General features: G+C 43.7%; 1 protein-coding gene across 1 annotated transcript; it reads left to right on the top strand.

The window, feature by feature from the left end:
• The first annotated feature begins 8,534 nt into the window (after positions 1-8,534).
• On the top strand, positions 8,535-20,817 carry LOC124003683 (cytochrome c1, heme protein, mitochondrial). Its single transcript, XM_046312197.1, has 7 exons — positions 8,535-8,670; positions 14,943-15,133; positions 15,346-15,472; positions 15,693-15,850; positions 16,923-17,083; positions 19,857-19,957; positions 20,481-20,817. The coding sequence occupies exons 1-7, from the start codon at positions 8,590-8,592 to the stop codon at positions 20,583-20,585; spliced, it is 924 nt and encodes a 307-aa protein (XP_046168153.1). The 5' UTR covers positions 8,535-8,589; the 3' UTR covers positions 20,586-20,817.
• The last annotated feature ends 1,932 nt before the right edge of the window (positions 20,818-22,749 follow it).

Here is a 22,749-nt window from a genome sequence, read left to right on the forward strand (position 1 = left end):
GGCGTGGCGAGAATCTGTCTCCTCACCACGCGCTCTCACCACTGGTGTCCCCCAGGGCTCTGTTCTTGGCCCTCTCCTATTCTCGCTATACACCAAGTCACTTGGCTCTGTCATAACCTCACATGGTCTCTCTTATCATTGCTATGCAGACGACACACAATTAATCTTCTCCTTTCCCCCTTCTGATGACCAGGTGGCGAATCGCATCTCTGCATGTCTGGCAGACATATCAGTGTGGATGACGGATCACCACCTCAAGCTGAACCTCGGCAAGACGGAGCTGCTCTTCCTCCCGGGGAAGGACTGCCCGTTCCATGATCTCGCCATCACGGTTGACAACTCCACTGTGTCCTCCTCCCAGAGCGCCAAGAACCTTGGTGTGATCCTGGACAACACCCTGTCGTTCTCAACTAACATCAAGGCGGTGGCCCGTTCCTGTAGGTTCATGCTCTACAACATCCGCAGAGTACGACCCTGCCTCACACAGGAAGCGGCGCAGGTCCTAATCCAGGCACTTGTCATCTCCCGTCTGGATTACTGCAACTCGCTGTTGGCTGGGCTCCCTGCCTGTGCCATTAAACCCCTTCAACTCATCCAGAACGCCGCAGCCCGTCTGGTGTTCAACCTTCCCAAGTTCTCTCACGTCACCCCGCTCCTCCGTTCTCTCCACTGGCTTCCAGTTGAAGCTCGCATCCGCTACAAGACCATGGTGCTTGCCTACGGAGCTGTGAGGGGAACGGCACCTCAGTACCTCCAGGCTCTGATCAGGCCCTACACCCAAACAAGGGCACTGCGTTCATCCACCTCTGGCCTGCTCGCCTCCCTACCACTGAGGAAGTACAGCTCCCGCTCAGCCCAGTCAAAACTGTTCGCTGCCCTGGCCCCCCAATGGTGGAACAAACTCCCTCACGACGCCAGGACAGCGGAGTCAATCACCACCTTCCGGAGACACCTGAAACCCCACCTCTTTAAGGAATACCTAGGATAGGTTAAGTAATCCCTCTCACCCCACCCCCCCCCTAAGTTTTAGATGCACTATTGTTAAGTGACTGTCCCACTGGATGTCATAAGGTGAATGCACCAATTTGTAAGTCGCTCTGGATAAGAGCGTCTGCTAAATGACTTAAATGTAATGTAAATGTAAATGTTATTAGGTTCGTTCCCTTTTTCTATCCCTCTCTCTCCCCCTCCCTCTCTCTCTCCTCTCTCTATCGTTCCGTTCCTGCTCCCAGCTGTTCCTCATTCTCCTAACTCACTCATTTAGTCTTTTTACACCTGTTCCCTATTTTGTCTTCTGATTAGAGTCCCTATTTCTCCCCTTGTTTTCCACTTCTGTCCTTGTCGGATCCTTGTCTATTGTTCACCGTGCTGTGTTTGTGTATCGCCCTGTCGTGTCGTGTTTCCCTCAGATGCTGCATGGTGAGCAGGTGTCTGAGTCTGCTAAGTTCAAGTGCCTTCCCGAGGCAACCTGCAGTTCAAGATCGAGTCTCCAGTCTGTTCTCGTCATTACGAGTGGAAATTGTGTTTTTTGATTGTATTTTTACTTTACTGGATTAAAGACTCTGTTTTCGCCAAGTCGCTTTTGGGTCCTCATTCACCTGCATAACAGTCCTCTCAGCACATATCAAATCTGCAGGCTAAAGGTATTTCTAGACTTGGTTTCCTCTATCGTAATCGCTCCTCTTTCACCCCAGCTGCCAACTAACCCTGATTCAGATTACCAACCTACCCATGCTAGATGACGGAGACATAATTTATAGATCCGCAGGTAAGGGTGCTCTCGAGTGGTTAGATGTTCTTTACCATTCGGCCATCAGATTTGCCACCAATGTTCCTTATAGAACACATCACTGCATCATATACTCACCTGTAAAATGGTCATCTCTGTATACCCGTCAAAATACCCACTAGTTGGTGCTCATTTAAACAACCCTCTCAGGCCTCACTCCCCACTATCTGAGATATCTACTGCAGCCCTCATTCTCCACATACAACACCGGTTCTGCCAGTCACATTCTGATAAAAGGTCCCCAAAGCACACACATCCCTGGGTCGCTCCTCTTTTCAGTTCACTGCAGCATTCGACTGGAACGAGCTGCAAACACTCAAAATGGACAGTTTTAACTCAATCTCTTCATTCAAAGACTCAATCATGGACACTCTTACTGACAGTTGTGGCTGCTTTGCGTGATGCATTGTTGTCTACCTTCATGCCCTTCATGCTGTTGTCTGTCCGATCAACCCGTCTCCTCCATGTCCTTCTGTGCTATACAGCAGATAAAACTTTTGCGTAACAATGAAGAATTGTTATTGAAGTGTTTTCTGTAAATGGTATTTTGCCTCCCACTGGTGTTCAATACCCCCATCTGGTGGTATCTCTAGCTCTATACTCTTACAATCCTGTGTTATTTATTTACATTTACATTTAAGTCATTTAGCAGACGCTCTTATCCAGAGCGACTTACAAATTGGTGCATTCACCTTATGACATCCAGTGGAACAGCCACTTTACAATAGTGCATCTAAATATTTTAAGGGGGGGGTGAGAAGGATTACTTTATCCTATCCTAAGTATTCCTTAAAGAGATGGGGTTTCAGGTGTCTCCGGAAGGTGGTGATTGACTCCGCTGTCCTGGCGTCGTGAGGGAGTTTGTTCCACCATTGGGGAGCCAGAGCAGCAAACAGTTTTGACTGGGCTGAGCGGGAACTGTACTTCCTCAGTGGTAGGGAGGCGAGCAGGCCAGAGGTGGATGAACGCAGTGCCCTTATTTGGGTGTAGGGCCTGATCAGAGCCTGGAGGTACTGAGGTGCCGTTCCCCTCACAGCTCCGTAGGCAAGCACCATGGTCTTGTAGCGGATGCGAGCTTCAACTGGAAGCCAGTGGAGAGAGCGGAGGAGTGGGGTGACGTGAGAGAACTTGGGAAGGTTGAACACTAGACGGGCTGCGGCGTTCTGGATGAGTTGTAGGGGTTTAATGGCACAGGCAGGGAGCCCAGCCAACAGTGAGTTGCAGTAATCCAGACGGGAGATGACAAGTGCCTGGATTAGGACCTGCGCCGCTTCCTGTGTGAGGCAGGGTCATACTCTGCGGATGTTGTAGAGCATGAACCTACAGGAACGGGCCACCTCCTTGATGTTAGTTGAGAACGACAGGGTATTGTCCAGGATCACGCCAAGGTTCTTAGTGCTCTGGGAGGAGGACACAATGAAGTTGTCAACCGTGATGGCGAGATCATGGAACGGGCAGTCCTTCCCCGGGAGGAGGAGCAGCTCCGTCTTGCCGAAGTTCAGCTTGAGGTGGTGATCCGTCATCCACACTGATATGTCTGCCAGACATGCAGAGATGCGATTCGCCACCTGGTCATCAGAAGGGGGAAAGGAGAAGATTAATTGTGTGTCGTCTGCATAGCAATGATAGGAGAGACCATGTGAGGTTATGACAGAGCCAAGTGACTTGGTGTATAGCGAGAATAGGAGAGGGCCTAGAACAGAGCCCTGGGGGACACCAGTGGTGAGAGCGCGTGGTGAGGAGACAGATTCTCGCCACGCCACCTGGTAGGAGCGACCTGTCAGGTAGGATGCAATCCAAGCGCGGGCCGCGCCAGAGATGCCCAACTCGGAGAGGGTGGAGAGGAGGATCTGATGGTTCACAGTATCGAAGGCAGCCGATAGGTCTAGAAGGATGAGAGCAGAGGAGAGAGAGTTAGCTTTAGCGGTGCGGAGCGCCTCCGTGATACAGAGAAGAGCAGTCTCAGTTGAATGACTAGTCTTGAAACCTGACTGATTTGGATCAAGAAGGTCATTCTGAGAGAGATAGCGGGAGAGCTGACCAAGGACGGCACGTTCAAGAGTTTTGGAGAGAAAAGAAAGAAGGGATACTGGTCTGTAGTTGTTAACATCGGAGGGATCGAGTGTAGGTTTTTTCAGAAGGGGTGCAACTCTCGCTCTCTTGAAGACGGAAGGGACGTAGCCAGCGGTCAGGGATAAGTTGATGAGCAAGGTGAGGTAAGGGAGAAGGTCTCCGGAAATGGTCTGGAGAAGAGAGGAGGGGATAGGGTCGAGCGGGCAGGTTGTTGGGCGGCCGGCCGTCACAAGACGCGAGATTTCATCTGGAGAGAGAGGGGAGAAAGAGGTCAGAGCACAGGGTAGGGCAGTGTGAGCAGAACCAGCGGTGTCGTTTGACTTAGCAAACGAGGATCGGATGTCGTCGACCTTCTTTTCAAAATGGTAGACGAAGTCATCTGCAGAGAGGGAGGAGGGGGGAGGGGGAGGAGGATTCAGGAGGGAGGAGAAGGTGGCAAAGAGCTTCCTAGGGTTAGAGGCAGATGCTTGGAATTTAGAGTGGTAGAAAGTGGCTTTAGCAGCAGAGACAGAGGAGGGAAATGTAGAGAGGAGGGAGTGAAAGGATGCCAGGTCCGCAGGGAGGCGAGTTTTCCTCCATTTCCGCTCGGCTGCCCGGAGCCCTATTCTGTGAGCTCGCAATGAGTCGTCAAGCCACGGAGCGGGAGGGGAGGACCGAGCCGGCCTGGAAGATAGGGGACATAGAGAGTCAAAGGATGCAGAAAGGGAGGAGAGGAGGGTTGAGGAGGCAGAATCAGGAGATAGGTTGGAGAAGGTTTGAGCAGAGGGAAGAGATGATAGGATGGAAGAGAAGAGAGTAGCGGGGGAGAGAGAGCGAAGGTTGGGACGGCGCGATACCATCCGAGTAGGGGCAGTGTGGGAAGTGTTGGATGAGAGCGAGAGGGAAAAGGATACAAGGTAGTGGTCGGAGACTTGGAGGGGAGTTGCAATGCGGTTAGTGGAAGAACAGCATCTAGTAAAGATGAGGTCGAGCGTATTGCCTGCCTTGTGAGTAGGGGGGAAGGTGAGAGGGTGAGGTCAAAAGAGGAGAGGAGTGGAAAGAAGGAGGCAGAGAGGAATGAGTCAAAGGTAGACGTGGGGAGGTTAAAGTCGCCCAGAACTGTGAGAGGTGAGCCGTCCTCAGGAAAGGAGCTTAGCAATGCATCAAGCTCATTGATGAACTCTCCGAGGGGACCTGGAGGGCGATAAATGATAAGGATGTTAAGCTTGAAAGGGCTGGTAACTGTGACAGCATGAAATTCAAAGGAGGCGATAGACAGATGAGTAAGGGGAGAAAGAGAGAATGACCACTTGGGAGAGATAAGGATCCCGATGCCACCACCCCGCTGACCAGAAGCTCTCGGGGTGTGCGAGAACACGTGGGCGGACGAAGAGAGAGCAGTAGGAGTAGCAGTGTTATCTGTGGTGATCCATGTTTCTGTCAGTGCCAAGAAGTCGAGGGACTGGAGGGAGGCATAGGCTGAGATGAACTCTGCCTTGTTGGCCGCAGATCGGCAGTTCCAGAGGCTACCGGAGACCTGGAACTCCACATGGGTCGTGCGCGCTGGGACCACCAGATTAGGGTGGCAGCGGCCACGCGGTGTGGAGCGTTTGTATGGTCTGTGCAGAGAGGAGAGAACAGGGATAGACAGACACATCGTTGACAGGCTACAGAAGAGGCTACGCTAATGCAAGGAGATTGGAATGACAAGTGGACTACAGGTCTCGAATGTTCAGAAAGTTAAGCTTACGTAGCAAGAATCTTATTGACTAAAATGAATAAAATGATACAGTACTGCTGAAGTAGGCTAGCTGGCAGTGGCTGCGTTGTTGACTTTGTAGGCTAGCTGGCAGTGGCTGCGTTGTTGACACTACACTAATCAAGTTGTTCCGTTGAGTGTAATAGTTTCTACAGTGCTGCTATTCGGGGGCTAGCTGGCTAGCTAGCAGTGTTGATTACGTTACGTTGCGTTAAAAGAACGACAATAGCTGGCTAGCTAACCTAGAAAATCGCTCTAGACTACACAATTATCTTTGATACACAGACGGCTATGTAGCTAGCTATGTAGCTAGCTACGATCAAACAAATCAAACCGTTGTGCTGTAAAGAAATGAAATGAAAAATGTGATACTACCTGTGGAGCGAAGCGGAATGCGACCGGGTTGTTGAGTGCGGAAGTTCTATTCAGTAGACGTTGGCTAGCTGTTGGCTAGCTAGCAGTGTCTCCTACGTTAAGGACGACAAATAGCTGGCTAGCTAACCTCGTTAAATTAAGATAATCACTCTAAGACTACACGCTCTAAACTAAACAATTATCTTGGATACGAAGACAGCAAAGACAACTATGTAGCTAGCTAACACTACACTAATCAAGTCGTTCAGTTCAATTTATTCTGAGGAAATGTTCAAATGGCATTTGTAAAAGCAATAATTGATGATATTTCTCTGTCTGCTTTTGTATATTTTGTATAAAATATAGATCATGCACTCTATTGTACTAGGTACTGAATCATAGATTTAACATCTTTATTTTGCATTCAAGCCTCAGTATTGGATGTATTCTTTTTCTTGACAGTGTGCGAGCCTCCATCTCTTCCATTGCAGTTAATTACCACGTTTCTGCCCTGAACTAGGTTGAATATTTGCTTAATGAAAACTACAACTCCCTTCAGCCCAGCGTCCCACATATTTTTGTTGTTGTTTATTTCTCTGTAGAGAAATGGCGTGTTGGGCTCGCCCAAAAAAATTAAAGTAATTTAACTGAAAAAACTAAACGCAATGTTGGTTAATCGCTCCAGTGTCTGCTAAATTACTCAAAATGTAAAAATACCCTTCATGGAAGGCAGTGGTGTATATTGAATGGAAGCATGCTTCTCTCTGGGCTTCATAATTTTCATTCAATTCACAAGAGGCAGAATGTATCTCAGAGGAGAAAACATCCAAACGAGTGAAACAGCGCCCCTCTGTCTCTCTATGTGTAGGTCATCTATCTGATACAGTCTGGTCCAAACGAGTATGACATTGTTGCCGCAAGTAGCATTGAATGCAAGGGAAGCCAGCAAGCATTTGGCCTCCCTTGACAAAAAAAAGTATAAAAAGTTAGCCAATCAGCATTGAGCTAAACTGAGCGAGCTCAACTGTGAATGGTGGTGGAAAAAAACATGTGTCAAGAGAAGCCAACTTGTATTTGGCATCTCTCCTATCAAATGTCTTTAAGAGCATACGTTTTTCACAGAAACAACTTGAATTATTGCATCTCGTTGTGTGGTTGTCCTCTGGTGGCTAGCTAGATAGTAAAAATGGTCCCTTTCCTAAATTAGCCATGGATGGAGATGTGGTTGTGGTTTGACTTAATTCTCCGTACTGGCCAATGATTATAACAGCGATCCAACCATTAATTCATACACTGGCCTGAATGGATAGAAATTCAATATGTACAGTAGCTAGATGTAGAAGGCTAATATTAACTAGCTAATGTTGTCCATGAATGGAAGTTAGGCTAGCGAGCAAGCATTTTAGCCAGGTAGCCTTGGACAACAAAAAATAAGTGAACGCACGTACACGCGCAAACAGAAATCAGAACCATGTACAGCCACATCCTATTTAGCTTATGTTGATTGGACAAAAAATGTTTTGGTATCTTTTAGTTGTCACTGTGTCACTGACTAAGCAGAGGTGATTTGATTATGTTGAAATGTTGAAGTTGAAATGGTGCTGGAATAGTGGAGGCAGCTCCTGTTTCCTTTGCGACTTGCGGTAAACACTCTGTAGTTATAAATCAAAAGTTGTGTAGTTATCTGAAAATGTCAGAAACATTAACTTGCTTAACCATGCTGTAGGTCATGTAACTGTTTGTTATATGCAATATGCGTCAAGGACATCACCGGACAGAGGTTGCTATCTGGTTTTGTGATAAAACAAAGGTGTGGTTGAATTTATTCTGCCACTGTCTTCTTATTGTCTCAACCTTTAGATCACAGTCACAAGGCATATGAATTAACAGCAAACAACGCAATTATGACAACACACACAGTGTAGGTTGTAATATGGGGGGGGGGGGCTTGGCTTCCCCAGTGTTTTTACCAACACACCGCTACTGCTGGAAGGAGATTACAGCTCTTGTAAAGCAGAATGGCAAATCATTGCCATTTTGCACACTGTTGACAAAATTTTACCAGACAGCTTGTTTCATGGGGCTTTGACTCCATCTACTGGTCTATCTCACCATTCAGGTCTACCCAATATGTTACCTACATCCTGCTTGAAGCATGCAACAACAAATATTTTCATATGATTATACCAGTGTACCTTTTATTTACAAATATGACAGTCATGGGCTGCATGTTAGATTTTTTGGAGAGGGGAAAGTAGGCCCTGCAACTTCTGGCTGTATGACCAAATAAGAGTATTCAATAATTTCAAGAAGAATTCAACAGTTAAAAACATAGTTTTGTCATCTTAAAGTCCCCCGACCAATAGGTGTCACCGTTTTGGTTATGGCCTTCCCAACTTTTTATGAATAAACTCCAAATAACGTCTGATATTCGCTATATTTCATTCGTTCGAACAATAAAACATGATTATGTAGACATTGTCGATACATATGACACAACATCGGCTGTCAAACACGTGTATAAACACGTGGCAATGTTGTATAAACACTTCTTGTGTAATTTTCTGTAGGGAAGGGGAGGGGCAATGGATCCAGCAGCGTTTCGCTGTCTTTCGAGGCATCAGAAGACAAGAAGATGGCGGCACTACGAGTGGTCGTGCTATCGGGGACTGGACGAGCCTTCCTATGCACGCCAAAAATGATTAAGGCTCCTCGGGTATGATGACATGTTTATGTTGTTTTAGAGTTTGTTCGTTTCTAAAAAAAAATACTTCCAAAGCCACCCTGACAGCTAGCCGGGTAGCTAGCTAACACAGACAAGGTCACTCGAGCAGTGATTATGTTACCCAGTGTGAGGTAGATAGCTGCATGTTGAAGTGCAACTCAGTGTGCGAAGTAACGTTGCTACATTTGACGTGATGAATGGTTGATAATAGTGATGTTACGTTTGATACTGGAGCATGCGTTGAAATTGAAAAGCAGTTGACTTTAGAATCAAAGCAGTGTGCCAATGCCGGTATCACCAACCTGGTCTCATAGCATTTCGTAATACTCTACATAAATCCGAGACATCCATTTAGTATGGTGTGTATCAGTACTTGACTTGGACGGGAGTTCACCTGAGCTGAGTTACGTAAACTAACTCACTCTTGTACATCGCCTTGGTCCGTACAATGTACCTTATTTTTCCGCCCCAAAAACGTAATACTTCGATAGCGCGCCGGACCTCCGGCTAGAAGGTCGAGGGTTCGAGAACTGCTCCCTGCTGTTTCATTACATTACCATTGTAAAGCACCATTTGTCTAACAAAATCAATGACGAGACCTCCACGCTGCCCGTTTCTGTATGATTCAAGAAGGCAGTGAGCTCCGTCGGTTTTGAAAAATAGCGGGTCGGGGAGCGAAACTAATGCGTGATAGTGAGGAGAGATGTGGGGAAACTGCTTTTTTTTTTTACTCGATCTGTCCAACTTATCGCCTCAAATTTAAATAAAACACTAAGGAGTTTGTATAATGTGTTATTACATACCTATTTCTAGGTTTGTGTCGAATTTGAATCGGGTTTTTAGAGCAGTGCTAAAGTGATCTTCAGAAGGTAAGTAAGTGGCTTTTGAGAGTCATGATTGCTTGCAGTGATGACGCAAAAAAATGACTAGGTATCCCCCTTACCCCCTGTCCATTTCTTGTTTTCAATTGGTAGAGAGAAGTGCTTACACCTGGTGGAGAGAGATTGTAAGACAAATAATTGCTTTATGCGTGCTGTATGTTACAGCATGACACGTAACGGTGGGTCAACTTTAAACTTTTCTCCAATACTATAGAGCCATTACCATGTCGATCAACGTTTGAATAGAAACGTAGTTCACACCCCAGATTTCGAAGTCAACACAGTCGCTACAGTCCCAGTAGTTTTCTTTGCAGCCTCGTTTGAATGTCGCGGTTGCACACATTTGTACGGAATGGGGTGAGTTTACCTTACTGGTGTTGTGCTGAAAAGTTACCCCCTGCCAGAACCCCCACCCCCTTCGCGTGAACGCGCACGCACTCAATTCTTCATTGCTGCGACTTGCTTACTAGTTGAGATTTCTGATCTGCGTTTCATTAGATTTTTTTTTCAGGGGGGGGGGTATTTGTGGATTAATACACATGAACAAATGGCCAAACCGAAAACTGCAGACATTACTAGTGCCTCCCTGCGATCAAACCGACATAATAAAACTCAGCCGAACGTGATCAGAAATTTCAACTAGCAAGCATGTCGCAGCAATGAAGAATTGGGTTTCGGCACAACACCGGCACCACATGTTCTACTTCTTGATCTCTTGTTCCTTTTATTGAATATTAGCTCAAAAGCATTGTGGAGGTCCTAAACAGTACTATTTCAGTCCAGGTCAAGCACGGGTATGAATTTATTTGTGTCCATCACCCATTTCATATGATATGTTACAAATTCAAATTACTATGAATTCTAGCTAGGTGGCTAACGTTAGCTGGGCTAGGGGTTAAGTTTAGGAGTTAGGTTAAGGATTAACTTGAAGTGTTAGCTAACAAGCTAAGTAGTTTTAAAAATAGCTAAAATGCTAAAGTTGTTGATTATGAAATACACTGATTGTTTAAAGCAAAACTACCAAAACTATTACTGATGGTGAACCTGAACAATCAAAATAAAATCTATTGTATGCTCCATGCTGCATGTATATCTAGATTTGTCTCCGGTAGCACTAGCTTACTTTTATTCCAGTAAAACACAATTTAACAGGGCATAGATGAAAATAACATAGCAAATTATAGTTAGCTTACGCTCTTTTGTACATTGCGCAGTAATATACAATTTACCTTATTTTAGCACCCAAAAAACATAATACTTTCAGGTTAACTAATATGAATACCATTGTAAAGCTGAATTTCTTCCCTTTCCAGCAAGATCAATGACAAGACCATGTTGCCGTCTTTATGATTAAAGAAGACAATGAGCTCTGTCGGGTCTTTTTAAAAATGGCGGGTGGGGAAGTGACACCTACTGCGTGATAGAGAAAGGGGGAGATAAGCCTTGTGTGCAAACTGCTTTTTTCACCTGATCTAACTTTTCACCGCTAAAATGTAAATAAAACACTATAAAGAGTTTATATAATGTGTGAATCTGGTTTTTAGAGCGGAGCTAAAGTTATCTCCGGTCTTCTGGTCAGACTTTTGGAGGTGCGCACACCACCTACTGCTTCAGTATATTACTCGCTAATGTCCAGACTAGATAACAAGGTAGATTAAATTTGGGCAAGGGTTGCTTTCCAGAGAGACATCAGGGATTGTAACAATCTTTTCCATGGAAACATGGCTCTCTCAGGATATGCTGTCAGTGTCGATACAGCCACCTGGATACTTTATACGTCGCGCCGAAAGTAATAAACATCTCTCCGGGAAGAAGAAGAGCGAGGTGTATGTTTCATGATTAACGACTCATGGTGTAATTGTAACAACATACAGGCACTCAAGTCCTTTTGTTCACTTGACCTAGAATTCCTCAAAATCAAATGCAGACCGTATTATCTCCCAATGGAATTGTCCTTGATTATTGTCGTATATATCCCCCTCAAGCCGATGCCACGACGGTCCTCCAAGAACTTCACTGGATTTGATGAAATCTGGAAACCATATATCCTGAGGCTGCATTTATTGTAGCTGGGGATTTTAACAAAGCAAATTTGAGAACAAGGCTACCTAAATTCTATCAGCATAATGACTGTAGTACTCGTGGTGGCAACTTTGGATCACTGCTACTTTAACTTCTGCAATGCATACAGGGCCCTTCCTCCTTTTGGCAAAACTGACCACGACTCCATTTTGCTCCTCCCTTCCTATAGTCAGAAGTTCAAACAGGATGTACCCATGTTAAGAACTATTCAATGCTGGTCTGACTAATCGGAATCCACGCTCCCAAGATTGTTTTGATCTCGCGGACTGGGACATTCCGGGTAGCCTCAGAGAATAACATCGACATATACGTTGATTCGGTGCGTGAGTTTATAAGGAAGTGCATGGGAGATGTTGTACCCACTGTGACTATTAAAACCTACCCTAACCAGAAACCATGGATAGATGGCGGCATTCGCACCAAACTGAAAGTGCGACCCACCGCATTTAACCATGACATGATGATTGGGATTATGGCCAAATACAAACAGTATAGTTATTCCCTCCACAAGGCAAGCAAGCAAGCGAAATGTCAGTACAGAGAGATTGGAGTCGCAATTCAACGGCTCAGACACGAGACGTATGTGGCAGGGTCTAGAGACAATCACTGACTACAAAAAGAAAAACAGCCACATCACGGACAACCTCTTGCTACCAGACAAACTAAACACATTCTTTGCCCGCTTTGAGGATGGTGCCACCGACGTGGCCCGCTACCAAGGACTGTGGGCTCTCCTGCACTGTAGCCGACATAAGACATTTAAACGTGTTAACCCTCGCAAGGCTGCTGGCCCAGACGTCATCCCTAGCCGCTTCCTCGGAGCATGCGCTGACCAGCTGGCTGGTGTGTTTACGGACATATTCAATTGCTCCCTATCCCAGTCTGCTGTCCCCACATGCTTCAAGATGGCCACCATTGTTCCTGTACCCAAGGGGGCAAAGGTAACTGAGCTGAATGACTATCGCCCCATAGTGCTCACTTCTGTCATCATGAAGTGCTTTGAGACTAGTCAAGGATCATATCACCTCCACCGTACCTGTCAGCCTAGACCCACTTAAATTTGTCGCCTAAAACCCTCCAACTTTTGCAGATGCACAATTGAGAGCACCCTGTCGGGCTGTATCACCGCCTGGTATGGCAACTGTACTGCCCACAACCGCAAGGCTCTCCAGAGGGTGGTGTGGTCTGCACAACACATCACAGAGGGCAAACTACCTGCCCTCCAGGACACCTACAGCACCCGATGTCACAGGAAGGCTAAAAAGATCATAAAGGACAACAACCACCCAAGCCACTGCCTGTTCACTCCGCTACCATCCAAAAGGCGAGGTCAGTACAGGTGCATCAAAGCTGGGACCGAGAGACAGAAGCTGTTTTTCAATCTCAAGGCCATCCAACTATTAAACAGCCATCACTAACACACAGAGGCTGCTGCCTACATACAGACTTGGAATCATTGGCCACTTTAAAAAATGGATCACTAGTCACTTTAATGTTTACATATCTTTCACTACTCATATGTATACTGTTTTTTATACTATCTATTGCAGCTTGCCTATGCCGCTCTGGCATTGCTCATCCATATATTTATGTATATATTCTTATTCTATTCCTTTACTTAGATATGTGTATTAGGTAGTTGTGGAATTGTTAGATATTATTGCACTGTCGGAACTAGAAGCACAAGCATTTCGCTACACTGGCAATAACATATGCTAACCATGTGTATGTGGCCAATAATATTAGATTTGATTTTAAGAAGTACACTGCAGCTTTTGAGAGTCGTGATGGCTTGCAGTGGTGACTCAAAAAATGAATGCATTCAGTACAATTGACTAGTGCGGCGTTTCAAACTCAAGACACCCTCGTCCACTCACCCTCGCCTTATGCCCTTGGGGGAATCACCATCTCGGTCCAAACAATTAGCCAAACAAGAGAAGTTTGCAACGTAAGCCCTTCAGCCCTCGTTTTTGATTGAGTTTGCGAGTGAACAATTATGCACACTTTGGGGCTTGAAACGCCCCATAATTCAATTTGCAATGATTGTACATCTGCTAAGACAAGTTTGCCGACAGGTCCGTTTTTTCCCCCCAGCTTTTCTCCAATATTATCGGGTCATTACCATGTCAATCAACGCTTGAATATAAACGTAGTTCACACCGCAGATGTTGATGCTAACGCAGTCGCTAGTCCCATTTGTTTTTATTGCAGCCTCGTTTGAATGCAGTGGTTGCGCAAATTTGTACGAAATGGGGTTAGTCAACAGTACATGGGTTTACTCAACTAAAACGTAATATCACACAAGCCTTTTTAGGGTTTGAATGCTGAAGGTGCCACGTAGATATACAAGATCAGGAACAGGCCGTCTACAGTTTGACCAGGCTACTGATGTTGCCTGTGGTTGATCGGCATCCAAAATGACTTAGATCAATGACTCGACACAGTTACATGCAGTTCGACACTGAAGGAGAGAAAGCATCGGTTGTCACAAAATATTAGGTATTTTCGTAAGGTAGAAAGATTATAACATGAGCAAACTGTTTTTTGTAAACTGGCGATTTGTAACGTTTTGATTTTCCTGACATGCATGCTACGTTTGGATCGGTTTGGGGTCTGCTGACTGATGCACTTGTATCTAATACATTTGAATCAGGGACCGATGTGAATTGTCACATCCCTACACTATTGGTTACCTACCAAGCTAGAAAGGAAAACCCAAGTAGCCAGCATTGAGATGGTAACTGAGCCAGAGCAGAGCTAGTTTGAATTTTACATAGCTAACGTTGTTCGGTGGCTCGATAGCCAGTTTGAAAACAATTGATTAGAAACTTGCTAACGTTAGTCAGTATTTTGAGGCTGCAAACTGGGAAACGTCCTAACTACTTGAGCTTGTTTCTCGGTGTTTCGTGTGTGGTTATCATTATCCCTGTGAAAGGTATTCATTGCCAGCCAGTGTAGCAAATTGATATCCTACCGACTTCATGCAACTTCATTAATCACTAGCTATGCTATCTATGTTGCTGTTTGCCTACCCGAGTCCTCTTGTGATGCAAGAAGTCTGACTCCTCTGTTGTGAAACCCAGAATAGAAGGGCAGTTTCATAAGTGCTTGGTTGTATGCCTTTGCCTTGACATGGGATGTATATTCAGTGATCTCATGAACCAACAAAGATTGACCACAATATTACGGTTATTTTGGTTAAGGCAAAAATGGCGGTGAATAATACCTCAAATGAGCAAATGGACGACAAATGTCAGGAGCTAGCTACATTCATTCTATGTCGACTCTCTTCCTCAACAGGCCAACATGTCATTTGCCAGTCTACCCAGGTCAAAGAAGGTGGCCCTGACAACATTGGGTGTGTTGACAACTGGAGGGGCCGGACTGGCGCTGATGCTGCAGCAGTCGGTTAAGGCTTCAGACCTGGAGCTTCATCCCCCCAACTACCCCTGGACCCACAGCGGCATGCTGTCAGCCCTCGACCACGCCAGGTACTAACTAACTCCTAACCATGAAGGCCAATTACAATTACATCATATGATATCACCAAGGCTTTTTCCAGTGCTAGCAATAGGAAATTTGATTTGAGACATTTAGAATTTTAAGGAAATATAATTTTTCTTAAGGAATCTTATTACATGCTAGATCATATTTACCTGAAAAGGAGGACTGGGTATAATGTCTGTTATTCTTTATATTGCAGCATTCGCCGTGGATATCAGGTGTACAAGCAAGTGTGTTCAGCGTGTCACAGCATGGAGTACCTGGCCTTCCGTAACTTGGTCGGAGTGTCTCACACAGAGGCCGAAGTGAAGGTTTTGGCTGAGGAGGTAAGGGTTTGTCCTTGGCCATTAGATTAAACAAGGTCATGGCCTTACAGATGACTGTCAGTCACTGGCTAGAACGTGTCCTTGGGCACAGTTCTAGGATCAGCTTTTCCAAATCCTAACTTTAACCATTATGAGTGAAAAATGAAAAGATGACCTATCAGTTTCTAGGGACGTCTTGGTCCTTCTCCATGTCACTGACCACTGTCTGTTCTCTGCTCAGATTGAGGTGGTGGATGGCCCTGACGAGTCAGGAGAGATGTTCACCCGTCCAGGAAAGCTCTCAGACTACTTCCCCAAGCCATACCCAAACCCAGAAGCTGCCCGTGTGGCAAACGGGGGAGCCTTGCCCCCAGATCTCAGCTACATTGTCAATGCCAGGTACCCTGTTGCTCACTCCAGGGCAACGTTCTCCAATCTTTTCTAGCAGGAGAGCAACAACAAAAAAGTGTAACCTGTCACAGAGCTACTCATTTATTGGGGTAGCTTTCTAATAGGCATGTTCTTCTCTCCTTCCCTGGGTCCTTAGTGCACTACTTTCTCTTTGACACTTTTCTGTCAATATACCTGGTAAAATAATAATCTGAATATGTTCTGTTTTTCACTCAACATTACAATTGTTCATAGAGAAACATTGGATGTTCTGAGTACATGCCAATGCTTAAATCACATCAGAATACTTGTTTTCTTACAGACCTAAAAAAAAAACATGATTTTACTAATTCCCCTTAAATTGCCCATTTAGCATGTGAGGAATGTGGCGGTCTAGTGATGGTTCCGCACTGCTGCTGCTCATTTCATGGCAAACTTTATAAATGACAAATAATAGATACAAATGATATACTTCTGCCTGGTAAGCCTACGTTGTAGTTTACATTTGAATTGATAAGGTTTTTGGGAAAGTATCTGTCAACTTACACGATGGGTATCACATCAACTGGCTACACACGGAGTGATAGACAAATGTACTCACCACACAGGCGGGCAATATTGCTGGAAATTAATTGGCAGATAGTTTTAGGTTTCGCTTTTTATGCCAATAGTGGCTAACCAGCGTTGGGATAATGTCAATGGTACTGATTAGATGGGAGCTTGCAGTGTCTGATACTTGTACGATTTGTTTATGACAGTTTGCGGTGGATAATGTATGTGTTTTCAGAATTGTTTGGCGAGCTACTCATAGGTGGGCTGCGGGTTACCGGTAACTTACGATTGACCTGTTGGAGACCCATGCTCCAGAGTATCTGGTGATTTGGGAATATCGACAGTAAACGAAACGTTAGATTCAAGGTAGAATATATTGTAACCTTTACTTCACCAAAAATATTTTTAAGTGTGTATGAAGCAGGATCATACTTTCGTAAATCCACAACAAGACACTCCACTGCTACCATGGTATTGTACCTTAGCTTGCAAGTGCTATGTCCTAAGTTATTTTTCTCCATTGTTGCAGACATGGAGGTGAAGACTATGTGTTCTCCCTGCTGACAGGCTACTGTGAGCCCCCTGCTGGAGTGGAGGTGAGAGAGGGCCTCTACTACAACCCCTACTTCCCTGGCCAGGCCATCGGCATGGCTCCCCCCATCTACAATGAGGTCCTGGAGTTTGAGGACGGTCAGTAGGATTCCCTCTGCTAGGGATCACTAACTTGAAATTATATAATGATAAATCGATTCAGAAAGTGCTTTTTTTTTTTTTTTTTTTTTTTTGCATCGCTCCCAAGACTCCATTTTGACCCTTGACATTCCAGACTGAATGTATAGGTTCTGGTTATAGATGAATAGACTAAGGGCTCCCGAGTGGCGCAGCGGTCTAAGGCACTAGTTCGATTCCAGGTTGTATCACAACCGACCGTGATTGGGAATCTTATAGGGCAGCGCACAATTGGCCCAGTGTTGTCCAGGTTAGGCCGGGGTAGGCCAACATTGTAAATAAGAATTTGTTCTGAACTTACTTGCCTGGTTAAATAAAATGATTTGCTATTGGATATTTACTGAACAAAAGTAAACACAATTTCCCTAGTTGATATTGCCTGCTAACGTGAATTTCTTTTAACTAAATATGCAGGTTTAAAAATATACTTCTGTGTATTGATTTTAAGAAAGACATTGATGTTTATGGTTTGATACATTCGTGCAACGATTTTGCTTTATTCGCAAATGCACTTTTGTTAAATCGTCCCCCATTTGGCGAAGTTGGCTGTCTTTATTAGGAAAAGGTCTTCACACAGTTCTCAACGAGCCAGGCAGCCCAAACTGCTGCATATACCCTGACTCTGTTGAACAGAACTCAAGAAAAGTGACACAATTTCCCTAGTTAAAATAAAGTCATGTCAGCAGGCAATATTAACTAAATATGCAGGTTTAAAATGTATATACTTGTGTATTGATTTTAAGAATGGTGTTGATGTTTATCATTAGGTACACATTGGTGCAACAACAGCTTTTTTCGCAAATGCGCTTGTTAAATCACCCGTTTGGCGAAGTGGGCTGTGATTCAATGATAATTTAACAGGCACCGCATCGATAATATGCAACGTAGGACAAGCTAGATAAACTACACATGGTGGTTGATATTACTAGTTAACTAGTGATTATGTTAAGATACATTTAATGCTAGCTAGCACCTTACCTTGGCTTCTTGCTGCACTCGCATAACAGGTAGTCAGCCTGCCACTGTCTCCTCGTAGAGTGCAATGTAATCAGCCATAATCGGTGTCCAAAAATGCAGATTACCGACTGTTATGAAAACTTGAAATCGACCCTAATTAATCGGCCATTCCGATTAATCGGTTGACCTCTAGTGTGTATGGAACAATTCTGAGATCTTTTATTTTGACTCATGAAACATATGTTGCATTTGTATTTTTGTTCAGTGTATTCCACATCTCGCATTTTTGTCATTAACTTCTTGACGCACCCATCCCTTTAGCGGGATTATTTTCATCAACACCCACTGAATTGCAGCGCGCCAAATTCAATTACTAAAAATATTTAATTTTCATGAAATCACAAGTGCAATATAGCAAAACACAGTTTAGCTTGTTTTTAATCCACCTGGCGTGTCAGATTTCAGGGCACTGCGTTCATCCACCTCTGGCCTGCTCGCCTCCCTACCACTGAGGAAGTACAGTTCCCGCTCAGCCCAGTCAAAACTGTTCGCTGCTCTGGCTCCCCAATGGTGGCACAAACTCCCTCACGACGCCAGGACAGCAGAGTCAATCACCACCTTCCGGAGACAACTGAAACTCCACCTCTAAGGAATACCTAGGATAGGATAAAGTAATCCTTCTCACCCCCCTTAAAATATTTAGATGCACTATTGTAAAGTGGTTGTTCCACTGGATGTCATAAGGTGAATGCACCAATTTGTAAGTCGCTCTGGATAAGAGCGTCTGCTAAATGACTTAAATGTAAAATGTAAATGTAAATTTCAATACAGCTTTTCGGCGAAAGCATAACAAGCATTTATGTAAGAATATCTATCTCAGTAGACAATAGTAAACACTAGCAGCCAAGTAGATTGGTCACGAAAAGCAATAGATTAAATCACTTACCTTTGATCTTTGGATGTTTGCACTCAAGAGACTCCCAGTTACACAATAAATGTTCCTTTTGTTCCATAAAGATTATTTTTATATCCAAAATACCTCCATTTGTTTGGCGCGTTATGTTCAGAAATCCACAGGCTCGAGCGGTCACGACATTGCAAACAAAAATTCCTAATAGTATCTGTAATGTCCACAGAAACATGTCAAACGTTTTTTATAATCAATCCTCAGGTTGTTTTTAAAATATATAATATATCAACCGGGACTGTCGCTTTTTTAATAGGAGCGAGAGAGACAATGGCTGCCCCACTCTGTTGCGCATGCAAAACTCTGCGAACACCCAGCTATCCACTGACGCGATGTTATCTTTCTCGCTCATTTTTCAATATAAAAGCCTGAAACTATGTCTAAAGACTGACACCTTGAAAGCCATAGGAAAAGGAATCTGGTTGATATCCCTTTAAATGGAGGCAGGGCATCCAATGGAACAGAGAGCTTTCAGGAAAAACAGCACTTCCTGGTTTGATTTTCCTCAGGTTTTCACCTGCAATATAAGTTCTGTTATACTCACAGACAATATTTTGACAGTTTTGGAAACTTTAGTGTTTTCTATCCTAATCTTACAATTATATGCATATTCTAATTTCTGGGCCTGAGAAATAGGCAGTTTCAAATGGGTGTTTTTTTGCCATAAATGAAAATCCTGCCCCCTACACTCAAGAAGTTAATCAGATGCTCTTATCCAGAGCAACTTAGTCAGTGCGTTCATCTAAAGTAGAGAAGACTATCACATGTCAGTCATTGGAAGTAAAACCTTCCATTTTCATGTGTTGACAGGAACCCCAGCCACCATGAGCCAGGTGGCCAAGGACGTGTGCACCTTCCTCCGGTGGGCGGCCGAGCCTGAGCACGACCAGCGCAAACGCATGGGCCTGAAGGTAAGCTGGCAGGGAGGCGCCAACCACTGCCATAATAGAAATGGTTGTAATCAGAAATGTATTTGCAACCTAGGGTGTATACAATAGTGCAAACTGTTTTTCAATAGAATATGTTTAACAATGAAAACATTTTTTTTGGGGGGGGGTACAAATGCAGGTAGTCCCTCTATTTGGGATTTTCTTTGGTTGGTTTCTAGTGAATACATCCATGATTTAGGACATTCCTTTCCATTGTTTGACACAATACCTTTGTAGTCTTAAAAATTGGTAGGTCTATGTGGGGCATTGCTTGGATCCCTCATGTCTTTTTAAATTATATTCATTACATTCAATTTCATATGTCTGGAACCACTACTTGTCATGTTTATAAACATAAAATAAGATGTTTGAAAGGAGTCACTAAGTCAAATCCCCTGTTTTGGATTTGTCTTTTTGACCCTTGCTTCCAAATTGCTCCCTTTCCACATTACTCTCATCACAGTTGACATTGACCCCATCTCACTCAAACTATTTCTTCCCCCAGCTGCTCATGGGCTCTGCCATCTTGATCCCCCTGGTCTATTACATGAAGAGGCACAGGTGGTCAGTGCTGAAGAGCAGGAAGATCGCTTACAGACCCCCAAAGTAAAGACCTAGACAGCTGCATTCTGACTGCCCATGTTGCTTCTCGGCTAAAATTCTGACCCCTCTGATTTGCGATTGTCCTTTAAAAAAAAAAAAACACATGCATTTATGATATGGTTGCCCGAATTCACTTTCTGGGTGACCTCTCAATTAGTTATTTTCTGCCAACGGGAAAGGATGTAAACACAACCTCTATACTGTTTTACTGTACAAAATAAATTATCGAAAGAAACGTGTCCAGGTTGTTGTCTAATGGTTAACCTGTTCTTTGATGGGACTCAAGTCCTGCAACCTTGTGCTGTTGGGAATCTGTCACATCATGGGTTCTCTACACTTTGTTGTGTAAATATTGAATAAACACTGGTGTACCGAATAAACCATGTTATAACCTGTGACCATGTTCTGCAATGCACCTATGCCACAAATGTCTTGTCTTGATGTGGTTCATACACATTCTACACATTTTAACATTTAACTTTCCTTTTGTTTGCAAAAAACCATACCGCAAGTTTACCGGCCAGAAGATAATATCGTCAATATAGAGATTCTTAAAAGTCTGGATAATCCTTGTCCAGCAAGGAAACTTTATTTTTATAGTTAAACTGTTAAGGTGAATTTTATAAGGGGAACGTTTTGCTTTTGGAATTGTTTATTCATTTCTATGTCTGCTCTAGACCGGGAATTGCCCTTGTCCAGAGCAAAATATCCTAATTTCAAACTCTGTTCAATTCTAAGAACTGGCAATTAATAATAACTGCAAAAAGGGATCTAATGTAGTTTCTTGCAATAGCCCTCTGACTTTTGTCTAAAATCCTAAATACATCATGACTGAGCATGGCTTATTTTTAACTAATATATTTTTGGATTATTTTTAACAATTTTGAATTCACCATGATCACAACTCCAGTTGCCTGAGATAGGATCTGCATTTTGGTTCAAATGTTTATTTTAAGGTTTTTAGAGTCGAAGCAATTTAGGAAAAACAAAATTGCTACTTTGTATACATACACCTTGAATGGATAAAAATAATTTATCAACTCTGTAAAACATCTCTTGTCAGATTGTATTCTAAACGTCAGCTCGCTGAAAGATCAGAATTGCTATTGGGGATTTTCAAATGAATCATTTCATAGTTTACAAATGTTTATATTGAACTTTTATTTTGAGGCAATATATATTGAGTATTTGTTGACTTCGTCACTGATGGCTACCCCCTTAAGATGTTCTTTGTCAACGTATGCTTACACTATTGACGTATTTGCTGTGCTAGATCTAAGGGATAATGTTTCCTTTATAAATGTTTTAAGTTCTGAATCTAGAAAAACATGCCAAAATGCTAACAAAATTTGCCCTGAAGCATTATATAGCGCTATACAAAACAAGTTTGGATATTTGAATAATCTAATGTTATAATTAAACCGCAGCGTATGTTTACTACTGAAAATGATTTTCTAAAAGCCAATTTATGCTTGATCCGAAATGTGGTTGGACGATGTGACTCAATCGCGGAGCTTCAGAAGCCAAATCAAGCTCCATACAGCTCCGCTATGCGCCTCTCAAATGTAACTTTGTGGAGGGCTACTTACAGCTTCGCTTTGACATGATTGGTTGGTGGTGCGGGAGGTCCTGTATAAACACCGCCAGCCTGCTCATTATTAGGCGGCAGATTGATTAGGGCAGCCTTTTCTGAGCTAAATTGATCCAGACGCACCACCGCCACCACATAAAACCTCATAATTCTGCCCCAAAACAATTTATCTCAACCAGTAGCATATGTACGTTTTTAGGTAAGCGCTGATGCCGCCCTTTGGTAAGCAATGCACATTTTGTCAAAGGCACAAAATATTTTGCTTGTCCATTCCCAGCGCTCCCAAAAATGAACATAAATCTTGTATCAGATGTAGTATATGGTATAAATGTGGATTTTTCTGGAGCCAACAGGCTGGACAAGTGTATGACAACGTAATGAGGACCTACACTTTTTTACATCATGCAGGTTTCTCCGATCAAATAGCCTAACCTAATTGCCGCTCAATCAAATAAACAATGCGCTGTTAACAAACAACATATCATAAAAACACGACAGGTCAAAGTAAAATGGACAGTATGGAATTGACAAACACAAATTATGTCCAGGAGTTTCACCCTATTGTCATGATCAGTGGTTT

The sequence above is a fragment of the Oncorhynchus gorbuscha genome, linkage group LG18, assembly GCF_021184085.1.
Source record: "Oncorhynchus gorbuscha isolate QuinsamMale2020 ecotype Even-year linkage group LG18, OgorEven_v1.0, whole genome shotgun sequence".
In the NCBI taxonomy this organism is placed as follows: Eukaryota; Metazoa; Chordata; class Actinopteri; order Salmoniformes; family Salmonidae; genus Oncorhynchus; species Oncorhynchus gorbuscha.